General features: G+C 44.3%; 2 protein-coding genes and 1 long non-coding RNA gene across 6 annotated transcripts in view; 1 reads left to right on the forward strand and 2 right to left on the reverse strand.

The window, feature by feature from the left end:
- Positions 1-7031, reverse strand: part of hoxa3a (homeobox A3a) — an 11542-nt gene extending 4511 nt beyond the window's left edge. The window contains exons 1-3 of one of the 4 annotated variants that reach the window (XM_029513548.1): positions 6757-7031; positions 5339-5399; positions 938-1517 (exon numbers count right to left, since the gene is read on the reverse strand). In XM_029513548.1, coding sequence (XP_029369408.1) covers positions 938-1400 — 463 coding nt within the window. In that variant the 5' untranslated portion in view covers positions 1401-1517; positions 5339-5399; positions 6757-7031. Of the gene's footprint in view, positions 1-937; positions 1518-3399; positions 4677-5338; positions 5400-6756 lie in introns of those variants that run through there. The other 3 variants (XM_029513550.1, XM_029513549.1, XM_029513547.1) reach the window with 3 other exon arrangements.
- On the forward strand, positions 4087-9144 carry LOC115050624 (uncharacterized). The gene is made up of 2 exons (XR_003841219.1): positions 4087-4565; positions 8425-9144. It is a non-coding gene; the product is annotated as an uncharacterized LOC115050624 (long non-coding RNA).
- Positions 9145-12336: 3192 nt separating this feature from the next.
- Positions 12337-13812, reverse strand: hoxa4a (homeobox A4a). The gene is made up of 2 exons (XM_029514003.1): positions 13339-13812; positions 12337-12800 (listed from the first exon to the last, which is right to left on the reverse strand). The coding sequence occupies exons 1-2, from the start codon at positions 13754-13756 to the stop codon at positions 12472-12474; spliced, it is 747 nt and encodes a 248-aa protein (XP_029369863.1). The 5' UTR covers positions 13757-13812; the 3' UTR covers positions 12337-12471.
- Positions 13813-14667: the final 855 nt, after the last annotated feature.

The following is a 14667-nucleotide window of genomic DNA, read 5'->3' on the forward strand; positions in this document are numbered from 1 at the left end:
TCTCTTTGCTTACGTGTCTTAAACATGCTTAAATGTTAGTATTTTTACAGGCTGTTAAAAACTCGAGAAAGCGCCCTCACAAATACAGATTATAATGAAACCACACAGCTACTACCTGCAGCTAAGTTGAAATATTAACCAAAAAAAATTTACAAAAAAAGAGGTCATGGGAAATGAGCATCTCTGATTTTTCTCAGCTTGGTTCTATATAAATAAACACACCAAAATCACAACCACTTCGACCACCCACCACCCCCACTTGTTTTGACCCACCAAGATTCCCTCTAAAATAAAACAGCAGGACAAACTGAACAACTGTTGTGCGTGTGTGTTTGTTGTCCCTCTGGGAACATTATGCGATCAGGGGAGATGCGTGTTTACAGTAGGGACAGGTCAGCAGCAGGGCACAGGGACAACAAATGGTGGAATCTTCTTCCAGTGTGAGCCACATTCTTCCCCAGGCTTCACCCTTATTGTAAATTTACAGTATAACATGTTTAGGGCAGCATTCTTTAGATAATTCATCACCTTCACATATGGGATGTTGAAGGCAACATAAACTGGTGGAGGAGTTGATAAAGTTCATTACATATTAATGCTGTGGAATTATTGGAATTATTATCATTTTTATTTATTTTTTTTATTTTTTTTGGGTGGTGTGGGTGTGTGTGTGGGGGGGGGGGGTAATCCACAGAGGAAAAAAATATAGCTAAATAGAAGATAATTAACAATTCTGACAGTGGAAAGAGAAACAACCTTCACAGGGCAGTATTGTCATGTTGCGTTTCACCCAACCCTCCCTCTTTATCCCTTACCTGCCCACCCACACACACCCGTATGTAGCCCATTGTGTCCTCCGTCAACAAAACTTGTGTAACTAAGTGGTCAGCGGCTGAAAGGTTGTGTGAGTGTGTCAGCGGGGTTAGGTTGGAAGTACCTGAACTGGAGCTACTGGCGGGTTTCTGCTTGGTGTTCTGACGGGATTCCTTCATCCAAGGGAAGATCTGTTTGCTGCGAGCGGCGGAGGTCGGGGAGCCATTCTTGGCACTGGGCTGGTTGGACCCGTTGCTTGTGTTTTGGCTGATAGCACCGGGGGATTGTGAGGGAGGGGGCGGGCCCGACACCGGCACCTGCGGTTGATTGCTTTCGGGATGAACCTTGGACTGCGCCACCTGAATGGCTGTGGTCCTGTCGCAGCCCTCTGCCATCTCCCCCGGCTTCTGCAGAGCCACGGAGCCGTCAGGAGTCTGCAGGGAGCAGGCAGGTCGATGGTACTCACTTTCCACATGAGAGGCCCGGGGATATTGGACCTGATTGGCATCATAACTGAAGCCATTTGCGCTTTGATATGGGTAGCCACTGTAAATTGCGGAGCTGTCGTAGTAGGTTGCCTTTTGCATCTCGCCGTTTCCCAATATTTATTTCAGAAACTGACAGGGTCTTGACACCCTTGTAGAATAACATTGGCACCCCGTGGTCACGTGACGCCTCTCCGCCAATGGCCTCCTCGGGTGAACCTAGGGTTACAAGAAGCACTGTGAGGAGAAGAAATGGTGGCGATCCATCTTACTTTTCAATACGAGCCTGACACTAGAGACTATGGAGGCAAGATAGGGCCAACAGTTCTGTAGACTATTACCGTTTACCTTATGGCTTACACAGGGCACAAAGGCACGCTCTAACCTTGTATTACCATCTGTGCCAAACAACATCAAAACAAAAATCTTTTCAGATTGCCAAATCATTTTCAGGAGCTAACAAGAAGCTGCATGACATTTTAAAGCTCAAAGCCTATTAACAAAGTGAATATAGAGTTACAGAACAACTTGTGGAGAAAACGCTGAGGGCAAGAAGAGAGCTGCAGGAAAAGCTTATTAGTGGGCTACCACACGGGAAAATAATATTTCTGTTACATTGTTATTCTACCAACAGGGCTGTCAACAGTGGATCTAATTTCTCTGCAGCAGATGAAAACATTCCCAGTGGTTCACACAAGTTTAACCCTGGTTTTGTTTTTTCGTTATTAGTTCAAATACGCCCTCCTTCAGTAAAAAGCCACCTGGCGCAAAACATCAATAACCGCATTCTCCGCTTTTTTGTGCACGCAACAAAATGAATGGAAGGGCCATGTGAGAACCTGAAAAACCGGGCGAGCATCCGTGTATCTCTGTGACCACAGCGTGAACCTTCTCCAGCAGGCCCCATAATAAGGACTGCTGTCCGCGGCGGCCCGTTGCAGTGATATATGAGGAGGGTCAGTGGCCCGGTACGGCTTGCCCTGACTGAGCTACCCGGTGAGCGACCAAACCCGGTGCGCTATACTGAGGCGGAGACCGGAGAATGGTACACCCAGAACCTGCTGCTAATAAGCCCCATAATTCACCCAGGTAACCATGGGGATCCGCCATTAACACATTACCGAGGAAACGAGAAACTAGAAACCACAGCAGCCACGGATCCACAGGTCACATTACTATTGTTTTACAATGGCTCAGAATTAAAGGGGAATATTTAGTGCCAGTAATAATAATAATAATAATAATAATAATAATAATAATAGTAAAAAGGGGAAATGAAATACAATGCAAATGAAACTGAAGTCCGTTCTGTTAGTTTGCTACTCATTCAGAGATTCAGAATCATGCAGTTCTTTTGTCTTCACTATACTGCCCGTCGCACCAAATCAAACCAGAGACCAGACAGAGAAATGGCATTTACAATAAGGCAAACAAACAAAACAGATCTGCCTGTATCCCTCTGGCTTCATATTTTAACTGGTGAAACTGAAAGGCCCTGGCGTTGCGTCTGAGAGTAAAACCTGCGTCCACCTTTAACGGTTAGACAGTAGGTTCCAATAAAATGTTGTTTATTTCACAGGCCATAGTTATAATATATTCAGGAAGCAGACGAATAGACTGAGCAGAATGTATTTTCAGAAAAACGAGCAAGAAGTGAAGAAAAAACTCAAGTGAAAAACTCTGGGTTTGCTCATCCGCACAAAAGCAGGCGCATGCCTGAAACGAGCCCTCAGTGAGATCTCAAGGCAGCTGAACCGCAGGCTGAAAGAAGGTGTCTGCACTGTATGTGCTGTGCTGATGACCTGCACAAGGTATCAGAAAGCGGTGCTGTGGAGCTCCATGTGAGCCACTGCGAGAACCAGAAAAGGCAGAGAAACGGAGACAAAAGGCAGACTGAGCTGAGCCTGTGCACAGCTCTCTGCTCCACGTTACAGAAATCTGGCTGCCTGACTCTCTCTGTCTGTCTGTGTGTGTGTGTGTCTGTGTGTGTGTGTGTGAACTCTTCCTGAACCGAGATCTAAGTCCTACGGTGATAAATCACCGCGCGACACACAAACTCCGCCATTTACAAACCGAGGGAGCCTATTTCTGGCCTGCTTACCTTATCCTTTGACGACGAATGCAGAGCACCAAGCAATATTTTCTCATTCAGCGACGAAATCGATCAAAGCAGTAATCCAGAGAAAAAGTTTAAAGGCAGGGCTTGCAGGGTGAAGCAGCGGCAGACGGCGCCCTGCCATACAGCAGGCATTAGCAGCCACAACAAAAAAAGGAAGAGCAGAGAGACCCCCTTTCCTTTTTTCCTTTTCTTTTTTTCCTACTCGACGTGGATGGGTAAACCGAGATTACGAAAGCAGTCGTGAGCAGTCGGGTCAGCGAGATAAGAGTTATCTGACCCCAAGATTGAATTTATCGTCATGCTATAGAGCAATGGCCAAGGCTTCATACCAATATTAAACTCAACCAAGGCTATGCTGGACTCTGTGATCCTTCACCAGTACCATGCAGACACCAGTGAACTGCCCCGAACCAGAGCGTCACCATAGACAAGAAAAATTATGCAAATGAAGTAGCGCCTTGGAAAGCCAGTTCAAATCAAGTGGCTGCCTCTCCTCCTCCCCCAACCAAAAGAGGCAGCGTGTCTAGAAAAAAATAATACAACCTTACAAAAGGCACGGAAGTCCATCCCTTATGTGTTTCTTTCTTTTCTTTTCTTTTTTGGGTTTGTTTGTTTGGTTGTTTTTTTTTTTTTTTTGGGGTTTGTTTGTTTTTTTGTTTTTTTGTTTTTTGTTTTTTGTTTTGATATTATTTACTCCACGTCCTGCAGTGGAATTATGAGCTCAGAGGACGAGAGGGAAGAATACAAAGGAATAATCAGCCGCTGAGCACGCTGCTTTTCCATTTCAGTGGGACATTAAGGGCTTCTATCCCCAGCTTAATCATTAACCAGCGTTTTTTTTTGCATAAACTCCTTAATCCTTTGGCACAAGGAGACGCAATTCGTTTGTATTACTATGTCAAGTATCCCACTGCCTGCACGGCTTCTTGTATGAAGAATACTCCAAATCATTGTATATATTTCTTTTTAAGAATAGAAAGAAGCACAACCTCAGATCAAAGCCGCATTCAACGTATATCAAGGGAAAACCCCAGCAGGAGCAGGCTGTGAAAAATGGGAAGAAGTTTCATCACCAAAGGGCAAAGCGGAGGACATGCAGCGGGGAGCAGGGGAGAGGAGGGCCGGCAGCAGGGGAATCCCTCTGCATGGTAATGCTGGCTTTTGCAGCCAAAAAGAAAGAATGAAAAAAAAAATTGATTTATGTCCTCTCAGCTGCCATGTGCTGGAAATGCGTCCAGAATTGAAGCTTCTCTGACGGTTTCAGGACTACATTCAATGACAATTAGAAAAAAAAAACATAGTGGAAGACACCGACGGCGTGGGAGAGTGAGTGGGACAAAAATTCACGCGTGAGGATTTTTTTTTAGCCAACTCGGCTGTTTCTTGTTCAAACCAGAGCACTCGCATTGTATAATTATTTACTTCTTTGTGTCTTGCTGAAATGCTGATTCGTCTCTCCCTTTAATTTGGCTCCAAGCTGAGGGTTAAATGTCAGTGAGGTGCTTCTGCTGCTCTATTTAATACAGATGATGTGGGAGGAAAAGGTAGCAAAAAAAAATGTTTAAAATGTTGATGTAGGAAAAAACGATTTTTAAAAGTTGGGTGCATTAATGTAGGGTGGCTGCAGGCAGATGGCTTTCACAGAAAGTACTTTTTGAAAGGAGCAAGGCACTGCTCCAAGAGCCGCGATTCCCCTCGTCACTTTTATAGTGACAAATTACACCACAAAGACAAGTGGAGGAGAAGGAATTATTGCTCACGGGCTGCTCGTATTGCTGTTGCGAGGAAATGTACATGCCACGGGCGGCTTCTCTATCCCTGCCAGGGCTTCAGTGGGCGTGTGTGGTACTTATTAGAAATTGAATACGGATATCACCATCAAGCATTCATAACACAAATCAATAAAGATATATGGACTTACCGAAGGCTGTTCAAGGTGTCTCGGAGACCTTGCAATGGCCTGAATTTACTTGGCTGGATTTCTGCAACGAGGAGTGAAACGAATATTTTATATTCACTCGGAGGTTAAAACAACCTTTTCAGAGCCCCTCTTTAAATAAGGTTAGTGTGAATTTTATTTTAAAATAAAATCTAAGTAAAAATGTGATCAGAAATAACTAATCTGCTGCTTTTGTGCGTGATAGTTGGGGCCTTGTGTTAAAAAGGCGCAGAGAAAACAGGCGAAACCAGATGTGATAAAATGCAATGCAAGCATTTAAGAAATACATTATTTTGATGATAATGTAGCTTTAGTAGCACGCTGCAAGTATCTGGATTTAAATGGTAATAATATTTTTACACATTGTTAAAAAAAATTGACCCCTTACGATTTTGCAAAATGTCACAACAAAAATCACAGTCGAAAACAAGACACCTAGTAAAATGTGTGAATTAAGATCCTAAATCAAAGGTAATTCTTAGAGAAAAGCACAATCACAAGCAAACGCTGCTGTTTCTCAATGTAATATCACTAAACATATTAAAATGGACTAATATGTAAATGGAGTGTTTGTTGTTTCCCAGCCGGCCGGTGAGCATTTTCTCCACAAACGGATCGAATAGTCATTAGCTCTTGCGCACCATCTTCCCCAAGTCCCTGCGCCCATAAATCAAGCTGGAGCACCGTGACCTCAGCGCGGCCGCACGGTCCTGGATGGCACTCTGTCTTCCATTATATCCTCATTTCCCTGGCGGAGCGACACAACCCCACTGCTTTCCCCTACTTTTTTTTTTTTAAATAGAGCTCATCTTGTTGTACCGTTTGCCCACAAACAATCCTACGTTCAGACACAAGATGTTTGTCTTGTAGGACAGGTCGCACTTTGCATCGGTGGCGCGCTCTGTTTGTGTTTTCTCTCATTTTTTGCGGTGTGTGTGTTTGTGCGTTATTTGGGTGCTGTTGTTGTTGTTGTTTTCAGGGGGGAGGACATGATATTTAAATGACCGCTTTATTTACAAACACTTGCACAGGCCTATTTATCAAAATGGCTGTTTGTCAGATTAAAGATGAACAGAAATAATAATGAACGCACTTCAACGTTTAGCCTAAGAAGCATGAGATAGATCAACACCTCCATCTCAATGCCCCAGACAGATCCTAAAATCTCCACCTATGATGTGTATATTGTATGTATAATGTGTAGACACATTCTGTGGGCCTATTCGTGAGTCGCCTCGTTCAGTATGATGAATCTGAGCGAATAACAGACGAGCAGTGGAATATCGATAGGCTCTTGGTACCTGTCTGTTTCTGCTCTGTGAAAACCCTGGACCCTTTTTACTGACCTCTGTCTAGCGCAGCAGTAACTCACGACAGTAACGAACAATCGGCGGAAATACCTCAAAATAAAATCCATCCTCCCAAAGCTCGGGCTCTGACTCTGTCCGCGTGGAAAAACATATCCGTCCGTGACAGCAGTATAATACATCCACAAACCCGGAATCCTCTGTTTTCAGCCTGCCTCCCTTTTCTTTTTTCTCCCATCGATAAACAAACTACACAGCCCGGACTCCCCTCTCAGAAAGTGGGGGTAACCCGCATATAATCAGCATCATATGGTCAGACCGGGCTCCGGTTTTCTTCCCCGTGCCATAACACCGCGCAGTATTATGCGCCCCGCTCACGTGACTCAACGTCAACTTAAATCCCCTTTATTTGAGCCCGTGAATCATTAATGGAGGCAGTCATTGCCCCTGAGGAGAAACAGATCAGTTTGGAAGGGAGAAAAAGGGGGCTATGTGACACTGCAATGTATCTGGCAGAGGAGCGAGTCTCTCGCAGAGAAGCAGCTTTTCCACGTGTCGCCCATTCAGAGGGGGAAGACTGTTGTGTCAGTTTTAAAGTGCCATATATTTGGTGCCTGTTAGCGGCTCAAAGAGCTGATCCTGCTGTATTATGCTGCCTTTCAAGTGCAGTAGCGGCTCCGAGCCAAGCTGAGAGCAGACTGCTTCACACCGCACTGTGACAATTCGCACTATGTGAGAACGAGGGAGCATTCCCTACAAAATACCACTTAATGGTGACATAATGGTTACTCATCGCAGCAATAAGCCTCCTCTCCGCTCTCTCTAACGGCACAGTCGGGGTTGTGGAGTGCATTACAGGGAGCTCAACTCAACATCGCCCCCCCGACCTCATCGTCAGACCCGGGCTGTAGTGCCACTTTACTCAGCCTTTGGTTCTCCATCAGCAGAAGCCTGCATGCTGCAGGCTAAACTGAAACAAGGCGTCACGCCATTTACCTGTCCTGCAAACGGAGGGTGTGAGTCTTGGTGGTCGTGAGGGGTGCGTGTCAGTCAGCGGTGAGCGGAAAGTGGAGGTGAGGTAACCAAAGAGCGGCTGCTCGACCCCGCTGATCAGAACATGGACCCCCATTAGACCTACATGCGCTTACACGTTTCCTATGGCCAACTGAGTGATGTCAGAAATTACGGGCTTGTGCAAAGGGAGAATGGTGGCGCTCTTAGGAAGGGGAGGGGGAGGATGGGTAAGGAAAAGTGCCAACTAAACCCTAATCTTGTTGTCTTGACACCATAATATAAACCAATCTAAATCCACGCGTGCGCCATGGAAGACTTCTGGTCTTCGGCCACTCCTGGTATTGCCAGAAGTCTTAGCCCGGAAGAGCTTCTCTCTTCTCGGCACCGTTTGGCGCTTGTTTTCCGTCAACACCGAGCAGCGGGCGTGGAAAAATCCCACCAAGACTATTAATCATTTGGGGCGGACATGGACAGCATCCCACTCCCACAACAGCCTTTGTCTTCTCAAACTACAACTTGAGCGGTAAAGTTATAAAGACAGGAACAGAAGCAGGGCAGCTCTTATTAATTCACCTTCAGCACTTTTAAAACTGAAGAGGAGCAATATAAATGTTGAGGGTTACAAGTGAATGCTTAGGCACAGCTCGTTAGACGCCTGGTTGTGAAGAGAAAATTGTTAATCTTTTATTTACATTAGCTTTTAATGTTCTAAATGTTATTTTCCTCTCTCTGTGTGTTCTTCCACAGATGCAGGGCTGTCATGGGATTATTAAGTGACTCGAAATGACCGTGCACTGAAGCCTAATCCAACCTTGCCTTTCACCACCACACCTGAACTTTTCCCTGACCCGGGCAGAGGCATCCAGAGTGGAGTGGGTTGCCATTTCTGCTAGAAAATATGGAGATGTAAACGGAAGGCCCTCAGCTGGTAGCCTCCTTTTTTCCCCTTTTAGTGCATTTTTCCCTTCGCCCTTTGCACAAAAGTAGAAGTTGATGGATAGTGTTTTAAATTGCAGGTCTTAGCATTAAATAAATGTTTCAGAGTTATTTACACAAATCAGGGCTCCTTATCACTGTCAGCGAGGAGGAGTTAAGGCGCAGACCTCTGGATGTTGGCCAGACGGCGGGTCCATATCTTCCCACAATGTTGACACTCCGAGCTCCTAACAGCCAAGCTTGGGTTACCGATATGTTCATCCGAAGATAACACTTTCTGCGAGGTTTACTCCGGCCAACACCAAGGCTAATGCGAAATTCAACGCCTTAAGATGACTGGAGCCGTCTCTCATGGAGGCAGAGCTGCGCCGGGACGGCTCACTTTGGTGCCTTTAATAAAACTCTTTGACTTTTCCTGTTGAATCATTTATAATGAGCCTTTGTGCAACAGATGTGAGATAGATTTTGGAGGTAAGTGCAAAAAAAAAAAAAAAAGAAGAAAGAGCAGTAATAACAACAGCACTATTCACAGGAGTGATAACAGCCACGTTAACTATTTCAGTCAGCAATAAAAAATTTAACTTTTTAACGTAGCCCAAGGATTTTGTTAATATTTAACCTGTGTTCAGTCCTTAAGAAAGGCTCCTTTATCCTGAGCAGTCCGGAAAACTTTGAGAAGCAACAGATGAGTCCTTTGTATTTTTACTCGTGTTTAAATGAATTGAAGTTTTCGTTTATGGGTGTATTAACTAAAATAAATAATTACGATTTTCTTCTTAACAGTCACTTAATTTTTGTTGTTTTTTTTTTTTTTAATCTGTGGTTTTAAATGAACCGTGGCCAGCATAGCTCCAGACTTTCATTTTCATTTCGTTTTATTATTACTTGTGTGACTAATATTTCCAGCTGCAACTATTTCTCCACATTTTTTGTCTCATTTCATTTTAACTTAACAAGCACAAACACTTTGTCTTACAAATGTAGGTTCAGTATTGTTATCTTAATTGTATTGCGTCCGAGATTAAAGAACGTATGAAATAATATTTAATGAAATGTACAATAAGGTCCAAGATTAAAGTTTGTTCAATAAACAATGTTTTTGCACAAAACCCATCGTCATCTTGTTTAATACAGATTTGTGAAATTGCAAGGCAATAAAACAGAAATGTGATTATCTGGGTTCAGTAATAAGCAAAATATGAGTTTAGCTACCTAAGAATCACTGATAGTTTATACTATAGTTAATATCACAATTCGCATGAATTATTTTCGCAGTATTGTAAAACAGCTCCACTTCCGGGATATTTTGTATTTTTTCCAAAACTCTCCACAAAGTTAAAGGAAAAATATGCGTCAAATTTACTCACAAATCATGACGGTCTGTGTCCAGCAGAAAGAGTATTGTCAGGGGAGAAGAGATGTGACTCGCACCCTGCAGAGGATCACTTCAAATGAAAATAAGGCAGATTTTCAGATCTATTTCTGACCCCGGGGCATTCATTATTCAACAAGTCACGTGAACGGGTGAATTAAAATTTCAGTACATTTGGAAGTGACCTCTATTCGCGAATCAAATGACTTGAAATCTGTAATTGAACTAGTTGGACTTCTTGGAGTCTGCGCAAAACTGGTGCCAATCAGCCTCAACGCCATCTTCTGCACGGCTGCCAAGTCTGCAGCGAGAGCTGCACAGAGCTGGAAGGCTCTGGCTTTTACATTTCTGAAGCACATTAGGTCGCATTCTTTTTATATACAAGGAGCTATGAATTTAATAAATGGCTGACGTGTAAGGAAAAATACTACGACGTTGATCGTCTCACTCTGGAATTTCACTCTGGGAATTTTGCTGTATGTCAGTTTTATCTAATTTACGATTACATGCATTGTTAGGTCATTCATTATGACATTGCTAGCATAAATATTGTGAAGAAAGCCTCAGTGCCATAACATATTGAAAATCACACTGAATTGCATGCACAATAGCAGCATGTTTCTGCTCATATCTGCCCCCTCTACGTGGTCTGACAGCGGTGTTTCTGTGATGGATAGCACATGAGCTGTCTCTGAATAATTTGGGGGGCAAATTCATGGCTGGGATTCACACCTAAACACCGTTTTTGTTTCGGCGCTGTCCCAGGGTAAATCTCCAAAATGAGAAGAAAAAAGCTGGCGGAGGTCTCAGCGCTGATGTATGGTCTGAACATTGTGTGTGTCGAGGGGTCAGGGGTCAGAAGAAGTGCTCCGGGCCGGCGATTGGCCAGAGCCCGCCGTGTCCTCTGGTTGAACTCTCTATTGTTTGGATCTAGCAGGTAGTGACCAACACTCACACTCTGGTGCACTAAGGTTAGCCGAGATCTCCCTGCAATGGAAAGTAAGAACAATTTGTGCGGCCGGATGCATTTAACAATTTGGGTTTGGTCTTATTCCCGTGTCAGTAGCTGAGACTCCCTCATGTAGCCTGTTTTTACAACGTGTCATTTAAATCCATGTTAATGCGCATGACTTCCATGCACATTTTACGGATCAGGATTTCAGCTGGTCGAGCTTTAAGATACAAAATTCAACGTGGCATGTGAAAACTTTTCATGCAATGTTTTGCACAGGGGGATAGATTTCTTTGCACAGACTGAATGATGGAAAGATCACAATCACAACCTGAAAATGTTGACAGGTTTAGCCTTCCACAGAAATTACGCAGCTAATGCGCCCTGGTTGTTCCTCTCAGCAAATTTTATTTAATTTTGTGATTAAAAAAAAAAAAAAATTATCTTTAGATAAATTCAGACAGATGTAGAAAGCATTATTCAACAGTAGCGCAGTAAATGATCTGACGCTCAGACACGCTGGCGGTTTTACGCACGTATTTCCAAACATTAGACATGTGAATCAAATGGTTAAAAATAAAACGAAATAAATAAAAGCTCTAAAAAAAGACGACGTACTAAAATAAAAATTAAAGCACGCGGATTTCACGCTGAAGTTTCAAAATGAAATTCCTACAAGCATGTGCTCAAACCAAATTAGTATTTGCATTGAGAAAATACCCAAAGCCATGTCAGCCTTAAAGGTGAATTACATATTTATTTCACATGGACAATTTGATCCTACACTAGCCTACATCACAACGGCCATTACTGGGACAGCACATACAAATATTCACAGTTTAGAACACAGCACAACATGGGACGCTCTGTAGCACAAATAAAACTGGACCTCACGACACCGACGAACAGAATTCTACTGGACGAAATGCTTTTGCTTATTGTGCCTTCATTATGATTTGTCTATGTACATTTAATGTGAAAGTCACCTGGACTACATTCAACAGTAAACCGACCCACTCAAACACACAAACTACACTGTTATTCTGACTGATGCCTTACCTCTAAAACTACACAGGCATCTATAGAGTCTCGCTAAATATCTTTCAAGTATATTAGAACTTTCCATGAGCAATAATACAAAACAGAAGAACAATAATCAAACAGAACATAGAAAAATGAGTTCAAACTTACTTTTACCTCACTCAATTTTAACTGTAATGATACATTTTGATCCAAGTCCTACGGTTTGAGTGTGCGTAATCCTTCTTTCATAATAATAAACAAATATATAAACACTTCAGTTGCCACCGTGGCAATTAAAGGTGAATTTCAAGCTTATATGAAGAGGGCGAGGACGACCGGAGAGGGAAAGGGCACAAAGGACGTGACAGGGGCCCAATGGCAGGGGCAAGGTGAAGGAGATAACACCATGTGTTTAAAATACTGAGAATCGGTCCAACAAATTCCTCTTGTGTTATATGCCATCTCAGTCTGGATTGGGGATTTTTGTGGGGGTTTGGGGATCGTTCATGCACTATAGACCTGCGGTGCACGGCGTGGGGACAAGCTGCTGGCCTGTTTTGATCTGCTGCTGCTGGGCCCCCGAGGCTGAGGACGAGGCCGAGCTGGACGAGCGGATCTTGGTGTTGGGAAGCTTGTGCTCCTTCTTCCACTTCATCCTTCGGTTCTGAAACCAGATCTTGACCTGGCGCTCGGACAGACACATGGTGTGTGCAATCTCCACCCGCCTGCGCCGGGTCAGGTACCGGTTGAAGTGGAACTCCTTCTCCAGTTCCAGAGCCTGCTGGCGGGTGTAGGCAGTGCGGGACCTCTTGGGCACTCCTCCATTGTAACTGGCATTGACTGGAGGAGGGGGGGGTAGGGGGGAGGAAAGCCATACACAGGCAAGCAAGCAGGTGTTACATGCAGGCTGATAGTGTTTAATTTCCAAACCAATATAGTTCCTCCACTGGACGCATTAAACTATGAGGCATTTCTGCATCTGGTGAGGGGAAAAGCAGCCGCTCTGTTTGTTTTATTCTCTGTCTTGTTCCAGTTTACGGACATGACCTTAATGTGGAGATGCCGAGTGTACAAGCACTCGGCATCCAGGGACATATCAGGCTTAGAAATGATTAACAAAACAGCGGGGTTGGATATTACAGTTTGGCTCGGATCCAGTGGTGGAGGTAGTTTGGGTTAAAAAGCAACAAAGGCACATGGCCCCGACAGACGAACATAGGCAATAAAATTTACGAGGGTCCTTAATTACCGACCCTGCTGCTCGATAGTCGTAAATTGCTGTTGTAAGGGCTGCTACTAGTACTGCCTCAATGGGTTTGCGTGTGCTCCAGTGGTTGTTTCTCTGTGGTTCTGCTATTAAACCGTGACGATAACTCACCGGTACTAACGTGAACCTTTTTCATCCAGGGGTAGACCACCGGCTCCTTGCCCTTCGCTACGCCGGGATATACCTCAGTGGCAAGGCTGCAGTCTTTGCTGGCATTTGCCCCTGCGCCACCGTCTGGGGCCGCGGTGAGGCGAGGACCGTGGCTCTGTGGAACCGGTTGCGGCTGTGCGTGATGCCCGTCGCCAAAATCATCGAGTCCGGCGGCGGGGACGTTACCGTAATCGTAGCCCGATTCAGTGTAGTTTGACCTCGGATAGGATGGCTCGTCGTGATGGGGGAAGCCCGTATCTTTTGGCCGCTCGTAGTAATCACCGGGGTTGGGGATGTATCCGCTCTGCTGATATTCGTCGCATGGAGGAAAGGAAGGCTCGATATAGTTGGAGTTTATCAAGTAGGAACTCATGGTCATTAATTTGTGAAGTGCAACAATACTAATTTTTATCGCGCTGTCGTTTTTCTGATCTCCACAAAACCCTCCTACTCCCTGTCAAATGTACAAAGTTGCGTGGTCACGTGTGAAGCGCCACCAATCACCGCGTGTCCTGTGGGCATCATGTAAACAGGAACCAATGGAAAGCATGGCACTGGTACCACCAGCACTGGTCGGACTGGCTTACGTTGGTGTTTTCCTTATTAAATCACAGTATATAAAGCAAAACCAATCAACTAACTTGTTTACTGCGTGAGACCAAACTTATGTGGGTGAGGCTTTCCTGTGTGTGCATGATTAAAAAAAATCTCAACGGAAACGGAAAGTGAACATGAAAATCCAGCCCTGAGAAAAGAAAACTGATTGTCCATATATAGGACTATTTCTGACAGTCAGTGACAGAGTCACGCTGTTTAAGTTTTAATTGTGCTGCGTCTTAATAAATAGATGAAGAAGCAAATAGAAAACAGCATGATGTGATAGCAGCGTGTGAGGTAGTGAGATGTGTGAGTCCACTCAAATGGACGGAAAAGAAAGGAGTAGGAGAGCAGAAGCTTCCTGACCAGGCTGGGATGAGCCGCTGCTGTGCGGACATCCACGCCTGCATACAGAGCTTAAGAGCTGTGCATCATTAAAACCGGGTTAATGCCTGCTCATGACAACACACACACAACACAACACAACTCAGCCGTTCCTGAAATTGCACAGCCGTGCACATGAACATGGCTTCTTTTCCGTCCATCTCATGGTTAGAAATGTAAGACCAGCCATGACATAAACAATTTATAGTCTCTTTTTTTGGAGGAGGAGGAGGGGAGGGGGTCTGATTGTTTTCTAATGTCAAATTAAACATATCTGGACATATCTCGTTTGATCTTATCACTTCGTCT

This window comes from Echeneis naucrates, chromosome 11 (assembly GCF_900963305.1).
Source record: "Echeneis naucrates chromosome 11, fEcheNa1.1, whole genome shotgun sequence".
Classification (NCBI taxonomy): domain Eukaryota; kingdom Metazoa; phylum Chordata; class Actinopteri; order Carangiformes; family Echeneidae; genus Echeneis; species Echeneis naucrates.